The sequence below is a fragment of the Acomys minous genome (assembly GCF_964271855.1).
Source record: "Acomys minous genome assembly, chromosome: 2".
Classification (NCBI taxonomy): domain Eukaryota; kingdom Metazoa; phylum Chordata; class Mammalia; order Rodentia; family Muridae; genus Acomys; species Acomys minous.
In genome coordinates, this window is record NC_140484.1 from 117,707,354 (window position 1) to 117,734,514 (window position 27,161).

General features: G+C 46.7%; 1 protein-coding gene across 2 annotated transcripts in view; it reads left to right on the forward strand.

Annotated features, from left to right (window-relative positions):
• The first annotated feature begins 2,530 nt into the window (after positions 1-2,530).
• ADAMTSL3 (ADAMTS like 3) overlaps positions 2,531-27,161 on the forward strand; it is a 275,111-nt gene continuing 250,480 nt past the window's right edge. For both annotated transcript variants that reach the window (XM_084756348.1, XM_084756347.1), the window contains exons 1-2: positions 2,531-2,708; positions 3,989-4,090. In XM_084756348.1, coding sequence (XP_084612474.1) covers positions 2,682-2,708; positions 3,989-4,090 — 129 coding nt within the window. In that variant the 5' untranslated portion in view covers positions 2,531-2,681. The remainder of the gene's footprint in view (positions 2,709-3,988; positions 4,091-27,161) is intronic.

Sequence of the window (27,161 nt, forward strand, 5' to 3'; positions counted from 1 at the left end):
GCACTAGGTGGTCGGTCTTCTAGTGGATTAGCCTCACCTGTTCTCTCACGAGACCGTTCCAATCCCACACTTGGGATCCTAAAGAACAGGTTTATCTCTCCTTCACGTGCACACCATGGATCCTTCTCATCTGCAATGCCCTGATTTTTTAAATGTTATTAGTTTATTCAGATTACAACTCAATTGTTATCCCATCACTTGTATCCTCCCGTTCCTCCCTCCCTCCTGCTTTCACCCTATTCCCCTCCCCTAGGTCTTTGACCGAGGGATACCTCCTCCCCCACTATATGGTCATAGGCTATCAGGTCTCATCTTGGTAGCCTGCTTATTCTTTCTCTGAGTGCCACCAGGCCTCCCCACCAAGGGGAGGTTGTCAAATATGGAGCACCAGAGTTCATGTTAGAGTCAGTCCCCTTGGTTAGTGCAATCGTTTGAGCAGACCCCCCTGGGCCCTGATCCACCCATCATGATGTTCTTCTTGTAGGTTTCTAGGGCCCTCTGGGTCCTTCTATTTCCCCATCTCCTATATTTCTCTTACCTAGAGTCTGAGTAGGATGTCCTCACATCTATACCAATCTCCTACTAAGTGAAGACTTTCGTGAAACATGCCTTTTGGGCTAGTGCCCAATTATAAGTGAGTATATACCATGTGAGTCTTTCTGCTTCTGATGCCCTGCTTTTTTAATTCATCGGCTGTCACCCTATAATCAATGCACATAAGCATCTTCAAAGTCATCTAAAGACCAGTGAAAAAATTTGAGTCAACTGGTGTGCATACTCTCTGCTGTGGTCCCACAAGGCAATGAATGGTCTGTCTTGGTGTGTCCGTTCAGTTCTTATTCTGTAAGCCCTTATCTTAGACATCCTCTTTGCCATGTTTTATTGTTGGCTCTGTGGTTTTAAGCAGCCCTTGAACACTGTGCTGTCCATGTGTCTCCGAGGACCAAGAGGCTGCAGTGTGCACACGAACAGCTAGAGGACAGTCCTTCGTCAGGAGAGTCGCAGGTGCTGGTGCCCTGAGCTGAGTGTGAATACGGGGATGTGTGTTAAACAAGGTGTCTTTACGTGGGAATGTTTACTAAATAAGACGGGAACCGAACGCCGTGTAATCCGTGGAGTGATAGCCCAGCGCCCATAACTGCATCGTCCAGAGCTAAGCCAGGGTGAACAGAGAGACCCCGTTGCCTATAGGTGAGGGTCTAACTCAACCCTCCTTTCTTGGTTCCTCCTGAATCTCTTCCCAACTCATCACCTGCTCATTTGCCGTAGGATTCGAGTCATTTTCCTCCCTGGAGTGGACGACAGGCCTGAGGTTCTTCCCCTGGCCTGAGGAGGCTATCTGACTGGGGAAGGGCAGAATAGGTAAGGAAAGAGGGTGGGGAAGGGACCCTTGGCAATGCGATAACAGAATCTGGAAGGTACTAATCCACCCAGCAGGCAGGAGAGCAACTTTGGATGCAAATGTTTCAGACTCTAGAGAGAAGTAGGTACCAGCTCCACACCTGGCCTCTCTGATTACCACAGGCAAGTTATTTCCCGAGGGATTAAGATAATGCTAAAAACTGCTGAGGCTGGCTACACACACAAGTTGGTAAAATGCCTGTCACTAAAGGGGACTAACGCCATAGGCCCAATGGTGCAGACCTTTAAGGGAACACCCCACCCTTGGCTCCCATTGCTGGCTTGAAGACAAGGCCCCTGTGTCTTCCCTTCAGAAGTTCCCAAGGCACCCCCACCCCCCACTCCGCCCACGTCTCCATTCATGATGGGGATACCTCCATTCCAAACCCCAGGCGCTAGTGCTCTATTTATTTTCTGACAGATCTGGAGTTTGGGGTCACCCAAACCTGTCTCATAGCAGAGGCTCCAGGTGTCAGGTTTCAGTGCCCCAATGGGTCACCCACCCGGTCCCCGTCAGCCAAAAGTCCCAGGACTGCAGGAGCTGTTGAATGGGTGTGTTGGTCAAGCGCCTAAGGCTCCAAGAAGGAGCCAGTGACTCCGGACAGTCCTCTGCAGGGCACGACTTAGCAGACGCGTCCAGGGCTGGATGGTGGTGGTGGGAGGGGATGGCATCCTTGCCCTGGCCCGGCTGGCCTGGCTGGCCCGCGGCGCAGCGGCCGCCTCTCCCCAGAGCGCTGCCGGCGGCGGCGGCAGCAGCCGGGGCTCCTGGCACCAGGCCTGGCTGCAGGCCCAGGGCGAGGAGTGGCTTCCAGGAAGCGGGCGGAGAAGCGTTCCAGCCGACTCTCGCCGTGGCCCCGGCGGCCCGGCTCGCTCCGAGCCGCCAGGCTGCGGGCCCGTGGCCCGCTTGCCCCCTTGTTCCCAGCGGCCCCAGGTTCGGGCAGAGGACTCAGGACCGGCGCGGACGGACGGGCTCCGGGACTCAGAGCGCACTTGCGGGACGGGCGGCGCAGGTGGCGGCGCGCGCCCTCCGCCTCTGGGCCGGGGCCAGCGCTGCGCTCCGCGCGCCCGGAGGGGCGGGACAGGCGGGGCGGCCGCGTCCCAGCCCCATTTAACTTTGGCGGCGGCGCGGGCTGGAGGCCGGCGTCGGGGACCGTCGGGATCCCGCGCTCCGCACAAGGTGTCGATGGTCGGCGCTGCTCTCGTCCGTCTCTCAGAACGCATCCCTGCTGCACCGACAGACGCTGCTACGACACCAGTTGAGTGCGGGAACACCCGCGGATATGCAGGGACAAACCTCCACCAGAATGGTAAGTCTGGACAAATTGATGGGAATGCCACTGGCAAGCAGGGTCCTGCGCTGGTCGCCGGGTTTCACAACCCGAACTCTGCCCTATGAGGCTTAGATAGGCGCACATCACCGGGTTCAGGAACGTTGGGCAGAACCGTCCCGAGTCCGCTCCAGCGAGGGGCGCTCTGGATGATGGAGACACCCTGCAGGATCAGCGGACCGCCGGCCGCCGATAGCAGACTGGAGTGTTCGAAGGTCCGGAGGGTTGACTATTGAAGCTCGTACGCTGGGAGCGCAGAAGCCCGAAGCGAGATGCATGCCAGGGAAAGGAGGCGTGAGGGTGGCGGGCGCTTGAGTGTGCGAGCCAGCGGAGAGGGGCGCGTGGTCCTGGGGCCCGGCCCTGGCCGCCTCCCTTCGTCCCAGAGTCGCCGCCTCAGGTCGGAAACAGCAGCACATTTGCGGATCGCATTAAGCCAGGCCTTAATGCTTTCTCCAGATGGAGAGAAGCCACCGACCCGCCCCCGGACACCGACACCGCCAAGGCGCCCGCGAGGCGAAGCGGGAGTCGAGTGTGACCTCGGCTTTTCCAGTCTGCACTCAAATTGAGATCCCTGTAAATTGACAGGAAAACATATTGGGGGTTGGGGAGTCCTTGTCGCCCTCCTGGGCTCAATTCTTCCTCACTTTTAAGAGATTGCACTTTGCAAGACTGTGTCCCCCAGCACCAGCGCTGTCAACTACCGAGAAATGCCTCAAACCATCCGTCTTGCGTTCCAATCCTACAGTCTCTCTTTTGCTGTGTGACTTTAGGCAGGTTCCTTCCCTTTCTGGTCTCATTTAGTTGGCTTTAGATTGATTTTTGCCTCAAGGAGCCGAAGCTGGCAGGTGCCCTAAGCCTTGGCAAGTAGGCTGGCTTCCAGAGAGGAATGCCAAAAGCCACACCCTGGTGCTGACAAACAGGCTGGGAGGCGGCTGGTTCAGGAGTGTCTCGACTTCTGGAGCGATAGAGGTATGAGTTGTTAACTGGAGGCAGTCTTTGCGCGCCCCTTCCCCCCCCCCCCCCCGCCCGCTCTTGGTGGACTCATCCTAAAGGAAGCCCCCATATTGCCTCCTTGCAGCAGGCGATCCCGTCCTGGGCCAACACAAACGTTTCCAAGACACTGCCTGGGCTTCAGGGTCCCTGCCCTCCTATTGGTTTTTTAGCTCACAGATTCTGCCTTTGGAATCAGAGCTGGTTGGAAACTAGGCAATTTCTTTTTTTCTTCTCTTTTCTTTTTTTCTTTTTTTCTTTTTCTTTAGGCGGTGAGGGAGACTTCAAGGACATTGGACCCTATGGCTTTCTCGACAGGATCCTGGCGGCTGCTGACATGGATAATCTTTACGTTCTCTGGTCTTCTTCAGGTAATAGAGTGGTGGGGATGCTGGGCATGCCTTTCCTTGCATAGGAACGCTATTTTAGATCACGTAAGATATTGTGGGACCGGTGTTAATGCTGCACCAGAGAATCTTATGCAGGGGGCATCATGGTTGGCTTCTCTGTGAGGATAACTCAAAGACCCGGGATCCTCCTTGGATCTAGAGCAGGGAGTTAATACCACTATGGACCCATATATATACCGTTGGTGACTTGGGGCTTGGGTGCACCCTCTCTTTTCTGACTAGAGTGGCTGTCTGCACGAGCCCAGGAGAGGTTACACGTTAGAGGACAAGAAGAGTGTGGATCCTATACTAGCTTAGCCACTAAACGAGCATTCTGGGTTTACTCTGCTAATGCACCCTACTGTGGTGCAGTCCTCTTTCTAGGCCTTCACAATGCTGAGACCCTCTAACACAGTTCCTCCTTGTTAGAGGGTCCTCCAGTATGACCCCCAACCATAGCATTATTCTCATTGCTGCCTCCTAAGTGTAATTTTGCTACTGTTATGGATCGTAATATGAATACCTGTGCTTTCTGATGGTCTTAGAGGACTCCCGTGAAAGAGTCTATTGATCCCCAAATGGTCGCGACCCACAGGTTGAGAACCACTTCTCTAGGGTCTTGCATTTCCCCCCTCCCCTCCCCCCTCCCCTACTGCTGCCAGACCTGAAAGTCAGAGCTCATAGATTGAGTTCTTATTTGTCTACTGGTCAAACCCAAAGAAGCACAGCTGGCACTGCCCACGAGACGATAGGGAGTGGCAGGGACAGTGACAAGGTGGAGACACGATTTCCCTTCACTAAGAACAGTCTCTGCTCGACTCCACTTTGACATTGCTAAGTGAGAATGCAAGCCCGGGATTGCTGGGTCTTATTATGTATCAAGATAGCTGGGGCATCCAGATTCCTTCTAAAGCCCTTTACTCTATAACAACAGCGAAAGCTAGACAAATATGTTCGCAGCTGGATTCAGCCAAGAAGTGTGTGGGCCCTGACCTGAAAAATGCAGGGAACATTTCAGTTAATACCTTGTCCTGAGGGTGGCTGCTAATCCCGCGCATCGTCTTATGTGACTTAGAAGAAGACAACACTTCCCCGAGGGTTTCACTTCTGGCTGAGGCCTGTGGGTCCTCATGGTCTTAGCAGACAGCCTAGTACTTAAAGGCTTAAGTCTGTTAAACAAGCATGCAGGCCTGGATGGAAATCTATACTCCTGGTAAACGAAGAAGGGGCCCCTGCCTCTCGTGGTATTCTCTTGGATTTACTGCCTTAAGCCTGTTTCAGTACCCCATCAATCCTGTGGCTCAAGCACGGCTGATTAGTAAAGGACATCATCCCCTTTATCTTATTTTACAGCGCTCCCCTGTAATGGACATATTTTGTTAGAACAAAGGCCAAGAGGATGAAGGTTAAGAGCATCTGCTGCCCTTGTAGGGAACAGACAGCTAGCTCCCTGCCCTTAAGGTAACAGCCAACTCCTGAGGATCTGACGACCTCTTCTGGTTTCCACAGGCAACTGCAGCCATGTGCATATACCCACCCCATAGATGCTTACAGAAATACACATAAGTTAAAATAAAATAAACCTTTTAAATAGCTATGGTTTTGGGGGGCATGCTTTAGGGTTTCTCTGGAAAGCATGGTGCAGTGTCGTGGTAAAAGAAGATGGTTTAATTTTCCATCTCATTAAAGGATCCGAAACAGGATACAAGAGAGATGCTCCTTCCTGGTCAGGTAGGGCTGAGCCTAGGGTAGAGTATGTCCCTTTGCTTTCTTTGCTCTGTGCCATCTCTGTATGCTTTGAGTCTGTCTGCTGCCTTCCGCCCTAAGGGAACACTTTTCCAGCTTGAATCACTCAGTGACCTCTTTGGGTTTTTCCATATATGTGTTCCTGTGGTGGTGCTGTTTCCATGCCTCAGGATAGTGCACAAGCCAGCGGGGGCTGCATAAGATACGATAAGCAGTAGTCTCAGGCATCTCTGCCACCCACTGAAGGAATCCGAGTACCACCACTATATATATGACTGGTTCACACGTCTGTGCATCATATCTATTGTTGCACTTGTAGTGAAGGACTCACGACATCTCGTAGAGTTGTTTGCAGGCAAAAAGCAAGGATGCAGGCAACTCTATTCCTGCTACTTGTTAAAGGTTTGAAGATAGTATTGTGCCTGCATATTCTTCTATGGAGCTGTAGGGGGCGCTCAAGAGACATGAGCTGAGGAGAGAAGATGCAAATCATTCTAGGTAGGGGCTATCTTCCCAAAGTGGGCAGGGCTGTCTTTGGTATTTCTCCCATGCCCCTTTGAGTGTTGTAAGAAGTTTTCCATCAGTGCTACGATTTTAATGTTGGGATGGGGCTTAAGGTGTCCCTCAGTCTCTCTCCCTTGCCTCCTAAATGGGCTATAAGATAGTAGGTGGAAGACTAACAGGTGTGTGGGGCTGAGCTGTCAGAAGCCGGGGTATTCCAGCAAATTAATAAAGGTGAGATTCTCCTTATGAAATCATAGAAAACACAAACTCTTATAATTGCTGGTTAAAAGTTATTGGGCCAGGTCTAGGGCTTGACCTGGTGAAGTGGAAGGCAGTGTAGGAAAGGCCTTCCTTCTTGCCAACTGGCCCCTGGAAACTTGCTGTTGTTTTGGCTCTTTCCTTAGGACCCAGTTTTCCTACTGAAGACAACAGTTGCCCCTCCCTTTGAGATTCTGTTGTTTTGATTATTATGATATTGAAGGAGCCCCTGGGTCCAACTAAGTTATAGAAGCCTCTGGGAAGTGTGGTTGGCTGAATAACCACCGGCTCCCGGATATGTCTGCATCTTAACTCCTAGGCCATCAATTGGCCATGTGAGTAAGGCTGTTGAGATTGGGGAGACTGTCCCACCGCTTCTCATAAGTGGGACTCAGGATACAGCAGAGGCAGAGGAAGTAGAAAACGTCACTAAGGGAATGGAAAGAGTAGTGTAACCGGGAGCTAAGGGATGCTGGAAACTTCTAGAAGATGGGAGAGACAGAGATTCTGTCATGGAGTCTTCAAAAATGTAACTTGCCCTAATGAACCTGAATTTTAGTACAGAAAACTAATTTTAGATTTCAAACTAATATAATTGTGTGTCACACGTGCGTGCGCATGCGTGCCCGTGCATGTGCCTGGTGCATGTGTGTGTGCCAGAGTTGGACATTGGGCACCTTCCACTATCACTCTTCTTTTGGGACAGAGACAGTCTTTTTACTGAACTCAGAGATCTCTGAGTGGTCAGCTAGGTGGCCAGTGAACTCCCAGGGTCCACGTGTCTGCCCTTCTTCCTCAGCATTAGGTTTACAGACCTGGACAGTTGCACCCACTTTGCTATCGACTGTGCATAGGGAGCATCTTAATAACTCCCATCTTGCTCACTGTTTGGCCCTGTGCCTCCCTGGAGTCTTTCTTTCTTAGTGGAGTGTGCTTCACTAGACATTTGATTTTCTGTGTGGCTTTCCTCCTCTTCGTTCTGTCTGGGTTCCCCACTACTCCAGGTTTCACGTCACAAATGTGCTTTCTGTGTGACCTTGTCCCTGTGGTGATTCTGAATACATATTCCAAGCTGTGTTGATGGTGTCTGAACAGAAAGACCTACACTCATCCTCAATGCAATTTTTTGAAACTCAGAAGTAGTGTTTTTTAAATTTTTATCATTTATTCAGATTACATCTCAATTGCTATCCCCTCGATTGTATCTTCCCGTTGTTACCCTCCCTTCCTCTTTCGCCCTATTCCCCTCCCCTAGACCTCTGATAGAAGGGGACTTCCTCACCCACCATCTGACCACAGCCTGTCAGGTCTCATCACGATAGCCTGCTCCCCCTTCCTCTGTGTGCCACCAGGCCTCCCCACCAAGGGGTAGTGGTCAAATTGGGGGCATCAGAGTTCATGTCAGAGGCAGTTCCTGCTCTCCCCACAACTGTGGAGAATGAGCTGTCCACTGGCTTAGATCTGAACAGGGGTCTAGATTTACTGCATGCATTGTCCTTGGTTGGTGCATCAGCTCATGCAGGCTCCCCCTATGCACTGTCTCTGTCAGTCTCTGTCTGTCTGTCTGTCTGTCTCTGTCTCTTTCTCTCTCTTCCCCCCTCCCCCCACAGGTTGTATCTTTTTAAATTACTCTATACTGTATTTTCTGAGACAGAGTCTCCTGCTGTGTCTGGAGTTTGGGGATTAGCTGGACCGGCTGGCCAGGAATCCTTCCTCTTGTTTCCTGTCCCCAGGAATGGGGTACGGCTATGACCAGCGGTTTCCATGGGTGCTAAGGATGCGAAGGCAGCTCCTTCTGCTTGCACAGAGAGCACCTCCTGCCTGAGCTGTCTCCTCAGCCGCGTGTATTCATATTCATATTCTCTCTGTCTTCTTGGCTCACCACCAACTAGCCTTTGGTCCCAAATTTATTCAGATGCCCTCTTCTGTGGTCTTTGCCCTGTGCCCACTTGGTCATGAGTTGCCAGCTCCCAAATGCCTCTCAACTCTGTTTCCTCCTCTGGGTTTCCACAGACATCATGCATTTGAAGAGTAGAAACATGGCAAGGAATGGTCAGGAGTTGAAGATTTGTGGCTACCGTGAGGAAGAGCCTGGAGAGCATTCTAAGAACTCTTTTGTAGGCAGTGCACAGTCTTTGGAGAACCAATCAGGTGGCAGGAAACGCTATCTGGGCTGCTGGGCTGCTTGGGAGGTCCCTGGCACTAGGCCCACCCGGTAACGGTGAGTCCTGGGCTGCAGAAGTGGTGGGAGGCTAGCTGTGCAGGCGGGGACCCGTTAGAATCCACTTAGAGGGGGACAGAACTTGGTAAGAAATGAAGAGGAATAGAGAGAAAGGAAAATTGAAGCTTCTTTCAGGTTTTTGAATTAGGCTTAGGACACGAAGTCAATAGTTTTGCCTTGATCTCGGGAACTGTTTGGTTCACTTTGAAGGATGTGGTTTGAGGGGCTGACGGGGGTCAGAGAAAGTTGAGGCACTGAAAAAGGGGGGTGCATAGTCTTTGGGAGGGAAATGCAATGACAAGAAGGCTTTCTCCACAAAGTGCGGGTCATCATGACCGAGCTCTACACAGGCCGCTCTGAGAGAAAGCAAGAAATTAAAGATACAAGGGGGAAGAAAACCACAATTATATGTAATCGTTTCATAACAGGAGGCAAACAAGCAGTGTTCTTCCCCTGTGACACTAGTGGCCTGAAAGCACAGGCCTAGCTAGCATCATGGAGGCTGCATTGCAGGGCTTGTGATTGCGATCGCTCTTGGTTTATTTTTACAAAGATGCTAATTTCCATAAATAGCATGGAAGCATAAAGCAATTTCCTCTCCAAGTATTTTATGCAATTACTTCCTGGAATTTGTCAGTGCTGAACAGCTCCAGCCAATGTATGCTATAAATTATTGTGGCCAAATTCGCAGGAACCCATTTGTTCTCCAAGCATTCATTTATACATTTAATAGAGTTTTCCTCTGAAAGCACTTTTAAAGTCACACCGACTAGCTAGCTTAGTAATGAAAGTAACTTTCAAATCAGGGAAATCCTCTCTTTTGGACTTACCTTTGTATGTTTCTGTGTTAGAAGTCCAGGAAAAAACAAAGGTGAAGCTCAATTTATCCTGCTGAATTCTACCGACTTCTTAGGAGCCCCTGGACCTAGCTCTGGCCTTGGAGTCTTAGCATGTATGGTCATCTAAAGAAGCAATACTGGTCTGGGGAGATGGCTTACTTGGCAAAATTGCTCGCTATACACAGCAAACATGAAGATCCGAATGTGAGCCTCAGAACCCACACCAAAATGGCAGACATGATGGCGCATGCCCGTAATCCCAGTGCTGGGGTTGGGGAGACAGGCTGAGCTCTGGGGCTTGCTGGCCAGCTTAGATTATTTGGCCACTCGCAGGCCAGTGAAAAACTCTTTTTCAAAATAAAAAGTAGGAGTGTGAACAACACCTGAGTAACTCTAATCCAGGATGACCTCTGGCTTTCACATGCATGAACAAATACATATGTACACACACACACACACACACACACACACACACACACACACACACACTCAAACATATGAAGACATAATACCACTTTGATAATTTTAAAAATTCCAAACAATGTGAGGTGCATTTTATTCTAATAATATTTATTGCATTTATAACATTGCATCATTTGACTGTATCAGACTTCATTAGCTCTTAGGCTTTCTCTCAGGGTTTCCTTCCCATTGGAAAGGTCGGCTGCAACTATGCCCATGGACCCATCTTTGTGATTCTTTGATTTATGTAGCATTATAGAACAATGTTATGGTTAGACATCACTTTGGGGTCAAAGCTATGTGAAAATTTAAGGGTTTTTATTTATATTATCAATTACCTTCCTAAAAGTGTCCAGGTTGGCCTTGAATTTATTGTATAGAGCAGGCTGGCCTCAGACACGCATCCATTCTTTCTTTGGCTTCCCAAGTGCTTTGATTACAGCCATGAGTCACCATGCTTGGCTTAGTGAGATATGTACTTTTGGACCATTTGTATTGCTGCTTTAATGTGTTTTACCCTTAATACATTAGAAATAAGGGACCAGGGAGATGGCTCAATGGGCACAGAGCTTGCTGTACAAGCATAAGGACTGTGTTTAGGTTTCCAGGTCCTGCTCACAAGGATGACCATGGAGTTGTGCATGTGTAACCCCAGCACCAAGGAGGCTGAGTGTAAACACAAGGATCCCTGGTGTTCCCTGCTTGCCTAGTCTTTCCTATTTAGTAGATTCCAGCATTAGTGAGAGGCCATGTCTCAAAAATTAAGATGGAGAATGAATGAGGAAGACACTAATGTTGATCTCTGGCCTCCATCGACATGTGCACATGTACACACGTGCTGATTCATATACCGCACACACACAAGACATTAGAAACAGGAAAATAAAATTTAATCTCCACGTTCTCTTTTTTTTATTGTGGATTTCTTATCAGTGTGTAAATATTCTTCATGAATGAGGAACATTAACCCTTGATTATTTACATGTTGCAGATAACTTCCAAATTTTGTCATTCGTATTATATTTGTATACATAATTTTGAAGTACCAACCTTGGAGCTTTTCAAGTAGTCTGCTCCAAGAATTTCTTTTGAATTCTCTGCCTTTGCATCATCTTTAGACATCATAATATCCCATGGAGAGGAGATACATGCACACCTAAGTTTTAACTCGTCTCCTGGTCTTATCTCCTTTCTAAATATTGTAATATTGCAGACTTTGTTTAATCATTTACTCCCCTGGCCTCCTCCTGTGCTAATACATACTAGGAAATCTGTGGCTCCCTTGTGGCGTGCTTAGTTTGCTGTGGCAAAGACCCCCCCCCTTCCTTCTTGTAGATTTGATAAACCTAGGTCTTTCAATTATTTGGTGACATTAGAAACCTAGGGTGCTTCTTGGAAGAAGAGTCTCCATGTTGGCGTGGACCAAGTTCATGGACGGGGAGTGGGGGACCTTGTGGCAGTTTCTTTTGCCCTGGTCTACGAAACAGTCTGCCACGGAGGGACACTGCTGGAAGCTAGACTGGGTGAAGGAAACAGCGTGGGAAGGGAGAGTTGTCTTTTCATAACAGGTTAGATTAGGGGCTCTTTTTAGGTCTTTACTGCTGAAAATGAGGGAGAAATGTGAATGTGGAGGGGAAAAAAATAATCTTAAAAGAAGAGAGGAGAGTGTACTGGCCGCGGCTTCAGAGGCTTTCAGTTCCAGGCCAGATGGCTCCTTTGCTTTGGACCTGAGGTGAAGCAGATGTCCACGTGATTGGAACCTGTGACAAGGAAACTCTGGCACGGTGACCAGGAAACTGGGGGGGGGGGGGCATAAACAAGATACAGGCTTCCAGAACATGTCCTCGTCCCCAGTGACCCACTTCCTTCAATTAGGCCCCACCTGCTAAAGATTCGCCACCTCCCAACAATGCACCAGATTTCAACCTATTGCCATATTAACCCACTGCTGCACTCAGAGACCCCATGATGGATCACTTTGGGCAAGCCACGCCCACCTCGCTGACTGACACCCAAGGCTTCAGCCCGTGAGCCCTTAGGGGATATTTCATATCCATATCACGATGCTGATCTTTGACTACGTTTTGGTTTGTTTCTATTTTGAAACGTCTGTGCAAATTGATTTTGTTGATGGTTCTACTTCTTCTCCCCCCTCCCCCCTCTCCCTCTCCTCCTCCTCATCCTCTTCGTCCTCTTCCTCCTCTTCGTCCTCCTCCTCCTCTCCCCTCTCCCCTCCTTCTTCTAAAAGAGGCTTTCTTCATGTACCACTCCTCTTTGGAGGAGGCTAGTCAGAGAATGTTCCCTTCGTGGTGATGTCAGGAATGCGCATGGGTCTGTCAGGCTTTTGCAAATGCCATTTCTGCTGACGTCACATAGCTGGAGGGACAGGTGGGACTAGCGGAGTGTCCTCCCTTGTCTCCGATCCTAGGTTGCTTTCTGCCGCTGCGATGAAAGACTGAAAAAGAGCAACTTGGGTGTAAAAGTGTTTATTCATTGTACACTTCCAGGTAATAGTGGTTCTTCACCGAGGGAGGGCAGGGCAGGAACTCAGGTCAGGGACCTGAAGGCCAGGACTGAAGCAGAGACCTTAGAGACACGCTGTTTAATAGCTGGCTCAACTACATTTTTATTTTTTATTTTTTGGAAGTTTTTTTTTAACTTTTATTTTTTTATTAATTCATTCATATTACATCTCAATAGTTATCCCATCCCTTGTGTCCTCCTGTTCATCCCTCCCTCCAGCTTCCCCCCTACTCCCCTCCCCTATGACTGTGACTGAGAGGGACCTCCTCCCCCTGTATATGCTCATAGGGTATCAAGTCTCTTCTTGGTAGCCTGTTATCCTTCCTCTGAGTGCCACCAGGCCTCCCCATCAAGAGGACGTGGTCAAATATGGGGCACCAGAGTCCATGTGAAAGTCAGTCTCCACTCTCCACTCAACTGTGGAGAATGTCCTGTCCATTGGCTAGATCTGGGTAGGGGTTTGATGTTTACTGCACGTATAGTCCTTGGCTGGTGCCGTAGTTTGAGCAGAACCCTTGGGCCCAGATCTGCCCATCATAATGTTCTTCTTGTAGGTTTTCTAGGACCCTCTGGATCCTTCTATTTCCCCATTCTCCCATACTTCTCTCACCTAGAGTCCCAATAGGATGTCCTCCCCTCTATTCCACTTTCCTGGTAAGATTTTTATGGGCCATGCCCCTTGGGCTAGTGCCCAGATATAAGTGAGTATACACCATTTGACTCTTTCTGCTTCTAGGTGAACTCACTCATTATGATCATTTCTAGTTCAATCCAGTTGTCCACAAATTTCAGAAATTCTTTGTTTTTAATAGCTGTAAATGTACCACAGTTTCTTTATCCAATCTTCTACTGAGGGACACTTAGGCTGTTTCCAGGTTCTGGCTATTATGAATAAGGCCACAATGAACATGGTGAGCAAATGTCCCTGTTGTGTCAGAATGGCTAAGATGAAAAATTCAAGCAACACCACATACTGGCGAGGATGTGGAGAAAGAGGAACACTCTTTCATTGCTGGTGGGAATGCAAGCTAGTACAACCACTTTGGAAATTTATCTGTCTCTCTCTCAGAAAACTGGGAATAGTGCTACCTCAAGACCCAGCTATTCCACTCCTTGGAATATACTCAGAAAAATCTCAGCTACATTTTTTTTTAGACAGCCCAGCCCCCCCCCCCCCTGACCAGGGATGCTACCTCCCAACAGTAGGCTGGATCCTTCTACCTCAATCAGCAATCAAGAAACTGGCTCACAGACATGGCTCTGTCAGATACAGACAATTCCTCAATTTCGGGTCCCTCCTAGCCATATGATCAAGCTCAATTCAGTCTAATACCGTTATTGTGGCACAGCTGGGATTTCCACTGGGCTCCAGAGAGCATAATTTTTTTCTCTCTCTCTGAGACAGGCTTTCTCTCTGTGTAACCCCGGTCTCCTGGAACTTTGTAGACCAGGCTGACCTGGTCCACCTGCCTCTGCCTCCCACCTGCTGGGATTACAGGTGTGCAGTAGCACCACTGCCCAGCTAGGGAGCATTCTTTCCTCAACATTTTCAAGACTTTCAGCAATGACTACTGCCATGTTTGGGGAAAGTAGGCAGTTACTTTAGGCAGGACTACTTTGTGCTCTACCTTAGCTTTATCGCATGAGACACGTCTCCATTCAAGAGAAGTAGGGTTTGATCTTTTTTTCCTGGCTCACACGTGAGCCCAATGCTGACCTTAAACCAATGTGCTATTCACTGAGACTTTTCACTATCACCCACAGGCATCAAGGCCTTTGACCTCATGACTAAATAAGTAGGTTTTTAAAAAATATTACTTAAAAGGTTTCAGAAAAAAACTATCATTTTTTAATGAGTAATGTACCCTGATTATTTACTATTCTTTTCCGTTCTATTTCATTTCAGTCCACATGATTTCATGAAAAAGCTGTTGATTAAGGTCTAACCAGTTAGTCTCACGGCCTGCCTTTGGGCACTCTTCACACTGTCCTTGTTAACTGATCCTGTTCTCTGTTTACATGTGTGTGTGTTGCAATTGATGGTTGGTAAGGAGATTCTAGACCAACTCCTGACTTTGACAGGCCACTACTTGGTTGTAAGAGAACCACCTGTTGCCAGCGGCACACGTGTGAGCTGATAATTCTCTCGCACTCGCTCGTCATGGTCCTCAGCGCCGTTCAGATAATCAATCACATCTCTGTTGTTGCTTTAAACGTGAAGTCATATTAATAGGATTTCTAATCTTTCTTGTGTTTCTGGCATTAGCTGTGCTTGGCCGTGGAGCACTGTGGGTTTAGTGTTCGGCTAGATTTGGTTTGAAAATATTTGATTGAAAAGTGCTGCATATGAATCCATAAGAGATGTTAGTTCTCACTGCATTTTCCAGGTTTTACTGACCTCATAAAATTTACAGAGGCACACTTTTCATCATTTTTCCTTTTTTTCTTAGCTCAAAGAAGCAGAGAAACAACCAGTTCCCTGAAAAACTGAAAGAACTTGCCAGTGAAATAAAGGGGACACAGAGTGGAGAAGTATTTCTTTGACAATGTAAATGATTATTCCCCTCCCCCTCTCTCTCTGAGGCTCTCAGTGTGGGTGCTGGGAACAGATCCTCTTAAAGAGCAGCATCTTCTTACCCACTGAGCCATCTCTCAAGCCCAACCGCTACTTTTCCTTAGTTATTAATTTAGTCAGGATTTCTTATTCCTCACAGATCACGCTGGGCAATTTTTTGTGTCCTAGAGACTTTCATTGACCAGAAATAAAACAGCTGACAGGACAGAGCAAAGGAGAATATTTCCTCATTTTTCAAAACAATTAAGTTATCTTGCTTTGGATTTCTGATTTATTTCCTCTTTTGAGAATAATGGCCCTGATGTTTTAATTTTTAGAATGTATGAAAAGGCTAAATTTCATTTGTACCCTAAAGGTATTTGGAACTTTAACATTTTCATAAATTTGTATTTGACAACTAGGTACCGTTCTTTGAATTAGGGGGGATGGGTCTTTCCACACTGTTTTTTCATTGTACCCTTCTTCCCTCCCTCCCTCCCTCTGGGCACTCTCACATCAAGGGGTGATCTGCTTCCTACTTCCTGGTCTCCTACTGATCTCAGGAGCTCAGCTCCACCATTTGCTGGCCTGGCCATTTTTGTAAATAAAGACAACACTCTGCTTAAAGGAACAGCAGACCTAACGGTTAGATAAGACTGAATTCCATTTCCCCCTCTGCTGGTCTCCTGTCTGTATTGCTCCTGTTGGTGGCTCAGCATTTCCAGCAGTTGATTATTAGACATCTCTCTTCATCACCAGACAGTCAGCAGCCCCAGAGAGCCCTGCCATCACGCCCTTAGAACTGTTAGTGTAGACATTTTCATCTCTGTCACCCTCAGATCTGAACAGGATCGGCTGCTGTGGGCATCAAGTAAGGAGGGTTGTGTTGTTTTCTGTTTGTATGGTGTACATGTATGTATGCGTTTGTGTGTGTGTGTTTGTGTGTTGTGCATGTGGTTGGTGTCCCAGGTTAGAATGCATGTGTGGGTGTTAGAGGACAATTTCCCATAGTCCTCACCTTCTGCCTTGTTCGAGGCAGGGTCACTTTGTTGTTCTCCGTTTTCTGTAGGCTAGCTGGCCCAAGAGCTTCTGGAAGTTTCCCTTTCTCCACTTCCTACCTTGCTGTGGTTGCTTTGGAATGACACCTGGTTTCACATGAATTCCAGGCATTCAGACTTAACCCCCTCAGGCTTGTGTGTCAGGTGCTTGACCCACTTAGCCAGCTGCTCTGCTTCTAGGCTGTGAAGCAAAATATATTTTTGGATTTTTGAGACAGGGTTTCACTATGTAGCCTTGGCTGTCCTGGACTTGCTTTGTAGACCAGGCTGGTCTCGAACTCACAGAGATCCACCTGCCTCTACACCGCCCCCCCAAGTGCTGGGATTATAGGTATGTGCCACCATGCCCAGCCAGAGGAGTATATTTTAAACTGTGTGATAAAATGGATCCTCTGAGCCTGTAGTTTATGAAATAAAGACCAATATATGCTAGATTTCAAAAGTTACTATACCAAGGAAGGGAGGGTTGGTTGGTTAAAAGCAAACCTTGCTGGCACTTGGGTGGTTCTGGAAGACAAGACTCTGGGGGACTTGGAAAATAACACAATGAGGGATGCTAGTGCTGGTGTGAAGGCACGGCCTGCAACCTCCTTCTTCCTTCTTGCGAGCATGTCTATCTTTGTGAGGTCACTGGATGACCCGCTCATTTGCTGGGCCTGAAAACTGGAGAAGGTGGTAGAGAAAAGCCAGTCTGGGTATGACTGACATGGGCTGACCTGGAGGGAAGATTGCCTATTTGTTGGCCACCGTTTTGCTCATAGTGAGAGAGATTGAAGCATACAGGAAGGGCAGAGTAAATTCAATACCCTGTGGACACTCAAACCAAATTCTTTCCAGTGGGAACACTTCACATGGAGAAGGCAGGCCATCCTTCCCACTGGGCTCTGGTTAGGGGCTCTACTGTGACTAACCCTCCCTCCACGGCTCCATCACGGAAGCCAACCCCGACCCCCACTGTGTATGTGGGGAGCTGTGCAATGGCCTTTGCCTCTGGTGGCAGCCCAGTGGCTTTGGAATGACCCTGGAGTTCTCCGTTCCGTTCATGGGAGGCCCGGCATGTGGCAGGCATCACTGTTCAAGACTTGAGGCGGAGCATTTGTGCTGAATGTTCTATAAACACTTTCTGGGATGCATTACAGCTTTTAGCAGCAGAGCCAGGAAAGCATTTCCATACCCTGAGCAGGGAAGAGAAACATGGAGTGGCTGGTGGCCACACTCTAGCAGGCTCTGTTCAGCTCCATTTGTGAGATGGGCTATTTTCCTTGGCGTTTCCTCCCCACTGTGCAACGGGCCTAAGATTACCTGTGTCCGATGGGTCCTTATCGGTGTATTTAGAACCAAGACACTTCAAAGATTGAATGCTTTTACAAAGAGGACACTGAACCCAAGCCACACTGTGGGATGACTTTGCCACTGTTGATGTAGTTCTACCAAGATCAGAAGTCAGGCCCATCCACATATGTGCAGAGTAACACTGGTAATGTACCCAGCCAGCCACGAGCTCTTCCCCAGTACAACCCTGCAAGTCCCTTGAGTGGAACGGGCCAGGGAGGTGGCCCTGTTGGCCTCATTATCGGGTTGCTCTGTGTTGCCAGATGATCTTCCGTGATGTCCATCTCAGGACTCAGAGAGTAGATTGAGTAACCGTTGGCTCCCAGGAAACTTCCTTAGCCAGCACCAGAGTGATGCCCTAGATAGCTTCAACAGGGTTTTTCCACTCTAGGGATAACCAAGGGAGGCTGCTTGTCTTTCAAAAGACACATGGCACACAGGGCATAGGCACACACACACACACACTGTCATATGGAAGTACTCACTGCACTCAGAACTCTGTTTTGTTGTAAAAGACTGGGATTAGCACATAATTTTGAAGCTCAATTAGCAAATTAATTGATTGACATTCTCTGATTTAAAACTTGTGCCTCACAGAAGAGTTAGTGAGAGAATGAAAAACCAAGCTACAGACCATGAGCACATAGCACATCCTATAAAGGGAATTCTAGCACACCAAGGGAGCTAAAACTCCATTGTGCAACCCCACCTCATGATCAAGATCTCAGAGAAGAATCCATGACTTCTAAGGCTGAGAACACAGGACTCTCCTGCTTCTCTATCCCTCCAGCTCCTGTCTCTTCTTCCTCCTCCTCCTCCTCCTCTCCTCCCTCTTCTTTTAGAGATAGGATTTCTTTGTGTAGCTTTTGCTGTCCTCAACTTGCTTTGTGTACCAGGCTGGCCTCGAACTCACAGAGCTCTGCCTGCCTCTGCCTCCCAGAGTGCTGGGATTAATGGGGTGCACCACCACACCTGACTTTAAAATTCACTTCTTTTCATATCCCTTTCTTGACCATGTCAGAAACCATCAGCCAGCTTCTGTGAGAACTGACCAACTTCCTTATTATAATACTACAGTGTAAGTGTGTGTCCCACTGCTTGGCTCACACACATTGAGAATTCCTTCCGGTTCTTGGAAGAATTATTCTTCATAACATTTTTTGCTCTGAAGTTCATGTGGTGTTTTATTAATGGAGTCATACCTTTAGGAATTACTGTCAAATATGCTATTAGCTTATAAGGTACATGCATTTTTAGCATGTTGCTTTTATTCTGCCACTATTATTATATATGAAGTGAATTTTTTTCTTTTTTCCCAGACAGGGTTTCTCTGTGTAGCCTTAGCTGCCCTTCACTTGCTTTGTAGATCAGGCTGGCCTCGAACTCACAGAGATCCACTTGCTTCTGCCTCCCAGAGTGCTGGGATCACAGGCGTGAGGCACCAAGTCTAGCTGAAGTGAGTTTTTAAAAATTCTTTTTTTATCATTATAATTTATGCACATTACATCTGGATTGTAATCTCCTTCCTATCTTTCTGTTCTCACCCTCTCCCATCTATTTCCCTCCCCTAGGCCTCTGACAGGTGGGTCCTCCTCTCCCACAGTCTGACCACAGCCCATCAGGTCTCATCTGGACAGTCTGCAAGCCCCTCTTCTGTGTTCCCACAGGGCCTCTCTGCCAAGGGGGAGTGATGAAATCCCAGGCACCAGAGATCTTGTCAGAGGTAGTGCCCCCTCTGCTCCTCCCTTACCCCATGTGGAGAGTGAACTGTCCATTGGCTACACCCAAACAAAGGTCCAGGTCCTCTGTTTGCACTGCCTTGTTGTGTGGTGGAGCATCTTTTGGGTATATGCCCAGGAGTGGCATAGCTGGGTCTTGAGGAAGCACTATTTCCAATTTTCTGAGAAAGCACCAGATTGATTTCCAAAGTGGTTGTACAGGTTAGCACTCCCACCAGCAATGGAGGAGTGTTCCCCTTTCTCCTCATCCTTGCCAGCATGTGCTGTCACTTGAGTTTTGGTCTTAACTGTTCTGGTAGGTGTAAGATGGAATTTCAGAGTCATTTTGATTTGCATTTCTCTAATGACTTAAAGATGTTGAGCATTTCTTTAAGCGTTTCTCAGTCATTCTATGTTCCTCTGTTGAGAATTCTCTGTTTAGCTCTGTACCCCATTTTTTAATTGGGTTATTTGGTTTGGTAGAGTTTAATTTCTTAAGTTCTTTATATATTTTGGATATTATCCCACTGTCAAATGTAGGATTGGTGAAGATCTTTTCCAAGTCTGTAAGCTATTGACAGTGTCCTTTGCCTTACAAAAGCTTTTCAGTTTCACGAGGTCCCATTTATTAATTGCTGACCTTAGAGCCTGAGTTGTTGGTGTTATGTTCAGGAAGTTGTCTCCTGTGCCAATGTGTTCAAGGCTCTTTCCCACTTTTTCTTCTAACAGATTTAGAGTCTCTGGTTTTATGTCCAGCTCTTTAATCTACTTGGACTTTATTTTGTACAGGGTGGTAAATATGGATTTATTTGCATTTTTATACACATAAACATCCATTTAGACCAGCACCATTTGTTGAAGATGCTGTCTTTTTTTTTTCCATTGCATGGATTTGGATTCTTTGTCAAAAGTCAAGTGTCCATAGATGTGTGGAATTATTTCTGAGTCTTTGATTTGATTCCATTGATCAACCAGCTTATTTCTATGCCAGTACCACGCCAAGTGAGTTTCTTATAGATACTATATAGTTGAGCCATTTAAAAAAAATCCAAGCTGCCAGGTTCTATGCATTTACTGGTGTATTTGCTGTATTTTGACTATGTTAAGACTTTGTTAAGTTATTGTTATCTTAGGGCTGTAGTTTGACATTTTATTGTTTATGTTATTTTCATTTCTGCTGCTTTCTAGTTCCATGTTTTCCTTTTCTTCCTATGAGTCGTTAGAACACTTCCCAGCCTTCCATGCTGAGTTTTCTATAGGTATAGGTACTGACTTCTGTCCCTTCCTGTCTGCCTCCCTGGCTTGACTGTTGTTTCTTCATTGTCTACTGATGCTAACATGTTGCTCTGTGAAGTGAATTGTATAATACTTATCTCCATTTAGGTTTTTTTTCAACCCTCTCCCCTGTCTTAAATATGTTGAACACCACATCACATTATTCAGTTTTCATTTTAAGCATAGAGCATTTATAAAGGCATCATCCTCACCCCTATTTTTTTGTCCATGGTTTCGTCTTTTTTCCTCCTTTCTGGAATTTGAAGCCCTCTTCCATTACAGTTTCCTTCCTTCCTTCCCTTTCGCCTTCCTACCTTCCTTCCTCCCTCTGTTTTCTTTCTTTCTCTCTTCCTTCCTTCCTTCCTTTCTTTCTTCACTCCTCATTCCTCCATTTTCCTTTTCCTCCATTTTCCTTTTTTTTTTTTTAAATACTTATTTGATCTCTTCTTGATGGTAAGTTCTTTGGATAAATTCTTTGCCTTACTTGTGTGAGAATGGCCTGATTGTGGAAGGGCTCTGTGCGGAATGGCAACTGTATGCTAGGCTAGTGCCCCTTTGCTTCGGACGTTTGAAGCACTCTGCACCATTCCCCTCTCTGGCTTCTTGGCTTCTGACAGGAACTCAACTGGTCACCATCTTCTAAGCTGTTTTCCCAGTAGGTGGAGCATGCTTTCTCTCCACCTTGGTTTCATACCTTTCTTAGTCTTTAGATTTCATGTGTTGGCCACTTGTCTTCTTGTGTTTCTTTTGTTTTTGACATCTCCCCCCAAACTGGAAACACCCCAGCATTTAGTTCTTCAGTTACTCCTCTCACCCCTGAACTGCTTCTCCTGTCTCTTTGTACTTTGATGACCAGCAAGCTCCATCTTTTGTTATTGTCCTGGAGGTCCCTCATGTCCCATTAACTTGACCTTCAGTTTGTTTTCTATTATTTAGATTGGGTAATTTATCTTTATTAGAGTTTGCTCATCTGCCAACTCGATGTGACGAAAAGAAAATCAATCTAGGAGGGGATTTTTAAGCAATCAAGGTACTATATTTTCTATTTTATAATTTCTATTTAGTTCATTATGTTTTCTCTTTTGTTCCTGGTACTTTTTATTGTCCCCATTTGTTTTCAGAGCAGGTGCATTTGTTGTGTTGGTTGCTTTAAAAATCTTTGTCAGATATTTGAACTCTTAGTCTTTCAGTGTTGACATCTGTTGACTAACTTTCTTTATTTACACTGGGAATTTCCTTGTTTGTTATATAGCAAGTGATTCTTTAATTATGCTCTCTATATGCTAGGAATTATGTTATGATGCTCAGGCTCCTGCTTGATTTAATTTAAAGCTGTCTTCTATTTAAAGCCACCAGCTCTGTTTAGATTCAGTACTTGCTGTGCTCTATTTCGATAGCCAGGGGCTCTGTCTAGATTTAATGTGCAGGCTTTTGCTGCACTTGTGGGCCATAATTATAAAGACAGTTTAATTTGTAGATCCCACACAGTACTTTTATGGTCTGTCTCCTCCTTATGCAGTGGTGTTCCACACTGCAGTTCACTCTAAATCTTGGGCCATTACATTCAGGCTAAAGATTTCTTTCCACAGCATCCTCCTAAGCTCTGCCTTCTCCAAAGTCTACTCAGAAAGGAAAGATGCGGTGACTACTGCTAGGCAGGGCAAGCCACTTCCCCCAGACTCTATGAAACAGATATGTTGCCATACCTACAGCCAGGGAATTATGCCCTAGACTGTCCCCTCTCTCTCACTGGGAACCATCCAGCCTTTCTAGTCTCTACTGGCCCTGCTGCTGGTAGTGATGGAGAGGTGACCATGGGTTCACTCTGGCCAGGTGGTTATTGATATAAGAGATTTCTGTCTTGTTGGGCTAGCTCTGTGGGCTCCTCAGCTAGAGAAAGCAGCCTTATCCATCTCTCCTCTCTTCCCCTCTCCTTTCCTCTCATTTCTGAGTGGCACTCAGTTCAGAATATATGGAGTGTAAAAGCCTTTAATCCCAGAATTTGGGAGGCAGAGGTAGGCGAATCTTTTTTTAGTTCAAGACAAGCCAGAACTATATAATGAGACCTTGTCTCACAAAAAAAGACCAAAACCAGAAACAAAACAAACAAGTAAACAAAGAACAAAGTTAAAAACAACCATAAAAAGGAAAAGGGAATCTACCAAAACATTTTCCCTCAAACTTTGAGGTTTCTATTCGTTCTTCCCTCTTTTTTCTACCTTTCAGAAAGCCTTCCTGTGACTGCTAGCTATGTTGCACTCTCCCCCATGTAGCACTGAGCTCTGCTATGCTGCAGTGCACTATGTGGCACTGTGCTGTGCTGCACTGCACTATATGCTGCACGGCACCATGCTGCACTCTACTATGCTGCACCGTACTGTGCCGCACGGCACTCCACTATGCTGCACCTCACTATGCTGCACGACATTGTGCTGCACTTGACTTCACTGCACTGCGCTGTGCTATACCCAGAGTTATACTGAGAGGGAAGGGACATGAATGTTCACCAATTGTGTGCATAACCCAACACTGTTTTACATCTCTTTGAGTGTTAAGTACCTTCACTAGGATATGACTAGATTCTAGGTTTGATCTACAAGGGGCATCAGTGTGTTTAGCTGCTGAGCTACTCTACTTTCCCCTTCCTTCCTTCCTTGAATTTTCCTTTAGTCCTGTCTCTCTCACTTGCCATCCCATCACACGTTCCTCTCCCCCTTTGCTCACTTTCGCTGATGAATGTCAGCTCTGTCAAAGTTGCCTACCAATAGTGGCACTAGCTACTTCACTAGAACCCTACCCCACTGCTGCCCATGGAGAGTGCATTCCAATCTCTAGTGGCTGCCCAAAGCTGTAGATGATGTCACACGCAACACATACTAAGTCCCCTGCCCTCGTGCGGTGCATGCATGCCTATGATAAAGTGCCACTCGTGGAGTGCATGCACAGTTGGAAAGTAGCATGATCAGTGATGAAGTATGACAATTGTCCCAAGATATGGCTGTAAAAGTTATATGGAGCCAGGCATGGTGGCACACATCCTACATCCCAGCACTCAAGAACCAGAGGCAAGTGGTTCTCTGTGAGTTCGAGGCTAGCGTGGTCTACATAGTGAGTCCAGGACAGCCAGGGCTATTACACAGAGAAATGCTGTCTCAAAAAAACCAAACAAAAGTTATATGAATTTGGTTTTGCCTCTCAAGATATTGCACTGAACTCAATGCCCTGAGTTGATACGGAGCCCACAAGCATGAAGTGAGATTGATGACACAGGTATTGACCCAGCACTGGGCTCCTGGTTAAGAGTCCCTTGAGACAGCACTGTCTCCAGAGTCACTCATCTGATACCAGGGAGGGCTGCCGAGTGACTAATGGGCAGGTAGTGCATACAGTGTGTGGACTCTGGGCAGAGGGCTGAGAGGAAGTCCCATCGTACTTCTCAGAATAAACTAGTGTTTAAACTTAGAGGTTATTTACATTTTGAACTTGCTTTTCACACTTTCAGACTGAATTTGAGCAGAGGTCATTGTACCCTCAGATGTGTGGTCCCTGAGCCAGGGGCTGGCTACCGACCGGACTGGTAGACTGGAGGAAGAAAGCACTCAGTGTGTTTTTATTGAGCATCAGTGTTAAATGGGAGAAGACTTGGTGTTTACTGTACGGGGGAGTATGGCAGTATGGTAGTCTAAATAACACTAATTGGTGTTTCCCTTGGCTTGGCCCAAACCATGCTGTTTTCCTCAAAGTTTCCATAAGTGAACAGATGTCATCGAACGACTCACGTACAGATGTTGGCTTTCTTGGAAGTGGGCTCTTCCTTACTTTCTCAGTTACAAAAACATTGTTTCTAACTCATAAAGAGACAACATTTGCTTCTCATTCATTTTCCCTCCGAGTCACTGTATGGTAGCAGTTGTCAACCTGTGGTTCATGACCCCTTTTGCGGGATCGAACGACCCTATCACAGGGATCGCATATCAGATATCCTGAATGTAAGATATTTACACTCAGACTCATAACAGCAGGAAAGTTACAGTTATGAAGTAACAAGGAAAATCACTTTATGGTTGAGGGTCACCACAACATGAGGAGTTGTATTAGGAAGGTTGAGAACCACTGACCTAAAGTCTGGTGTCAGGTGAGCCAATTGCCTCATGGTGGAGGTTAAAAAAAAAAAACCAACTTCAAAACTTGCTTGATCTTTTCTGAAAGGCGAGGAAGACTAGAATACTGAGTTGGAAATATTTGGAATTTGACTGCACGCTTAATTTAAGGCATTGGCTTAGGAATCGAACATTCGTGGGAAGAGTGAGACCTGTGTTTGTAACAGTCAGGAGGCATGCCCCTGAGCTCCTACTCTGCCCCTGAGCAGGAATGACTCTTTCCTGTGCACAGGGCGGGTGGGCGGAGAAGCCACACTCACCGGAATCACGCTGGCCTTCTGGTGCCCCACAGTTCCTTCTCACAAAGTCTTTCCTACCCTTCCCACTGCCAGGAACTTCCGCCTCACTGTATTTGTCTTAGTTCCATTCCTGTTAAGGTGACTAACACCCAGATGGGAGCAAGTCGAGGAAGAAAAGGCTTATTTTGGCTTACAGTTCGAGGGTGCAGCCCACCACGGCGAGGAAGCCAAGTGGTGGGAGCATAAGACAGCCGGTCGCACTGCACCCACAGTCAAGGGGTACAGAGCAATGAACAGATGCTAGTGCTCAGTTCACCCCTCCCCACCCCGTGCTATGCAGTCCAGATCTCTGCCCATGGTGAAGGTGAGGACAGTGCCTCGCAGGCATGCGCAGGGACTAAACAAGCCCTCAGAGGAATGCCTACAGGTGTGTCTCCTGGGTGACCCCACAGCCTGTCAAGGTGACAACACTCACCTCATAGGATTCTACCTTGCAATCTCGTTCTTTCTGTCTGTACACAAGCATTTCTTGTCTTCCCCGTTGGACTCCATCTGAGTTCCCTTCTCCTTGGTCTCTCAGTCCAGCACAGGTCCTGGGCACGGTCCTGGGCACAGTCCTGGGCACTTACTGATTCATTTGTGGCGCACCTCAGGTTGAGGTGGCAGTCTGTTGCTGTGCCTGTGCGCACACACTAGTAGTTGTTCAGGTGATCATCTCATGGTCCTTCCACACCCATGCCGTATGTTCAAATCCCAAGGCTCCCCTGAACGGGCAGCTCCAAAGGAGACTAGGAGGCAGGATTGCCCTAAAATAGCTTACAGGCCTGGATTGGCCTTTAGATGCCAGAACAGTTTACTTTGATTTCAGGGCTTCTTTTTTTTTTTTTTTTTTTTTTTTGCTTTTAGGAAACCTATGTAAAATTCCTGTATCATACAGTAGTTTCTCAGGCTGTACAAGTTCCAGGCTGTAAAGTTCAGTCCACTTCAAAGCTTCCATAGTGTATTTGAAATCCAAAGTGATGATCGCTAAGTAGCAAGTCATCAAGGATGGCATTGCTTTATCTTTTGGGAAGCCTTGCTTATGCCTTACAGCTATTCTATGTTTTTGAAATGTCACCTTAGTTTGCTGAATTATCTTACTATGGGAATGGTGCAAGCTTTTTATTATGAAAAGAATAATTGGGTCATTCTTAAAAGAGTTAGAGGAGGCGCTGCAGAGATTGCTGAGCTTCTACAAACGCCTGCAGAAGAGCTGGGTTTAGGTTCTCAGTGTCCACACGATGAGCCGCAACCATCCAGTCCCAGGGATCCTGACACACCCTTTGGGTCTCTGTGGGCACTACTCCAGTATAGTGCATATATTTCTACATATCCATATATATGTGTGTGCATATATACATATGTACATCTGTATTTATGTATATATGTATATATATGGAGGCAAAATGCTCATAGTTATAAAAATAATTAAAGCAAATTAAAGAACAATACACTATGCCCCCATTTTCTACTTCTCAGCCAAGACATAAAACGCTATTAGCACAAAGCCCTCTGCATCATCTCCTTTTCCTTTGTCTTGGTTCCCAGAGGACATGATTACCTTAAATTTTGAGTTTATAATTCTCTTCTTTAATTTATAATTCTGTACAAATATATTATAATAATTACCATTCTATAATTATCTTTATAGAAATAGAATACATGTGGAATCACGTGTGAGTATTCTGTAACTTGATTTTTTTTTTGTTTAGCAACAGTGAGACTTGTCCATAGTATTAGATATAGCTTTAACTAATATCTTTTCACTGCAGCATAATATTTTGTAGCATAAGGACATCTAAACGTATTTTTCTTTTCCTTTTGGCTACTCAGTTAAATTCCTTCTTACTTACGCTTGTAGGCAACTCTGTGCACAATCTAAGATCTACGCCGAGGAGTGGAACTGACAGGCAAAATGAGTCAACTCTACTAGTCATCACAAAAATAAACACGCAAAGTTGTGTGTGCAAACTGTGGTTTCTGTGCTAAGAGAGGGCCCCACTGTCATGGCCACATGGTCCTGGGCAGTGTTCTCGGGCCTCACATTCCCTTCTCCTGGCTCTAAGATGGCAACCTGTGATGTTATTATCTCTATTTCGCATCACTAGTGAAGTTTCTGTCATTC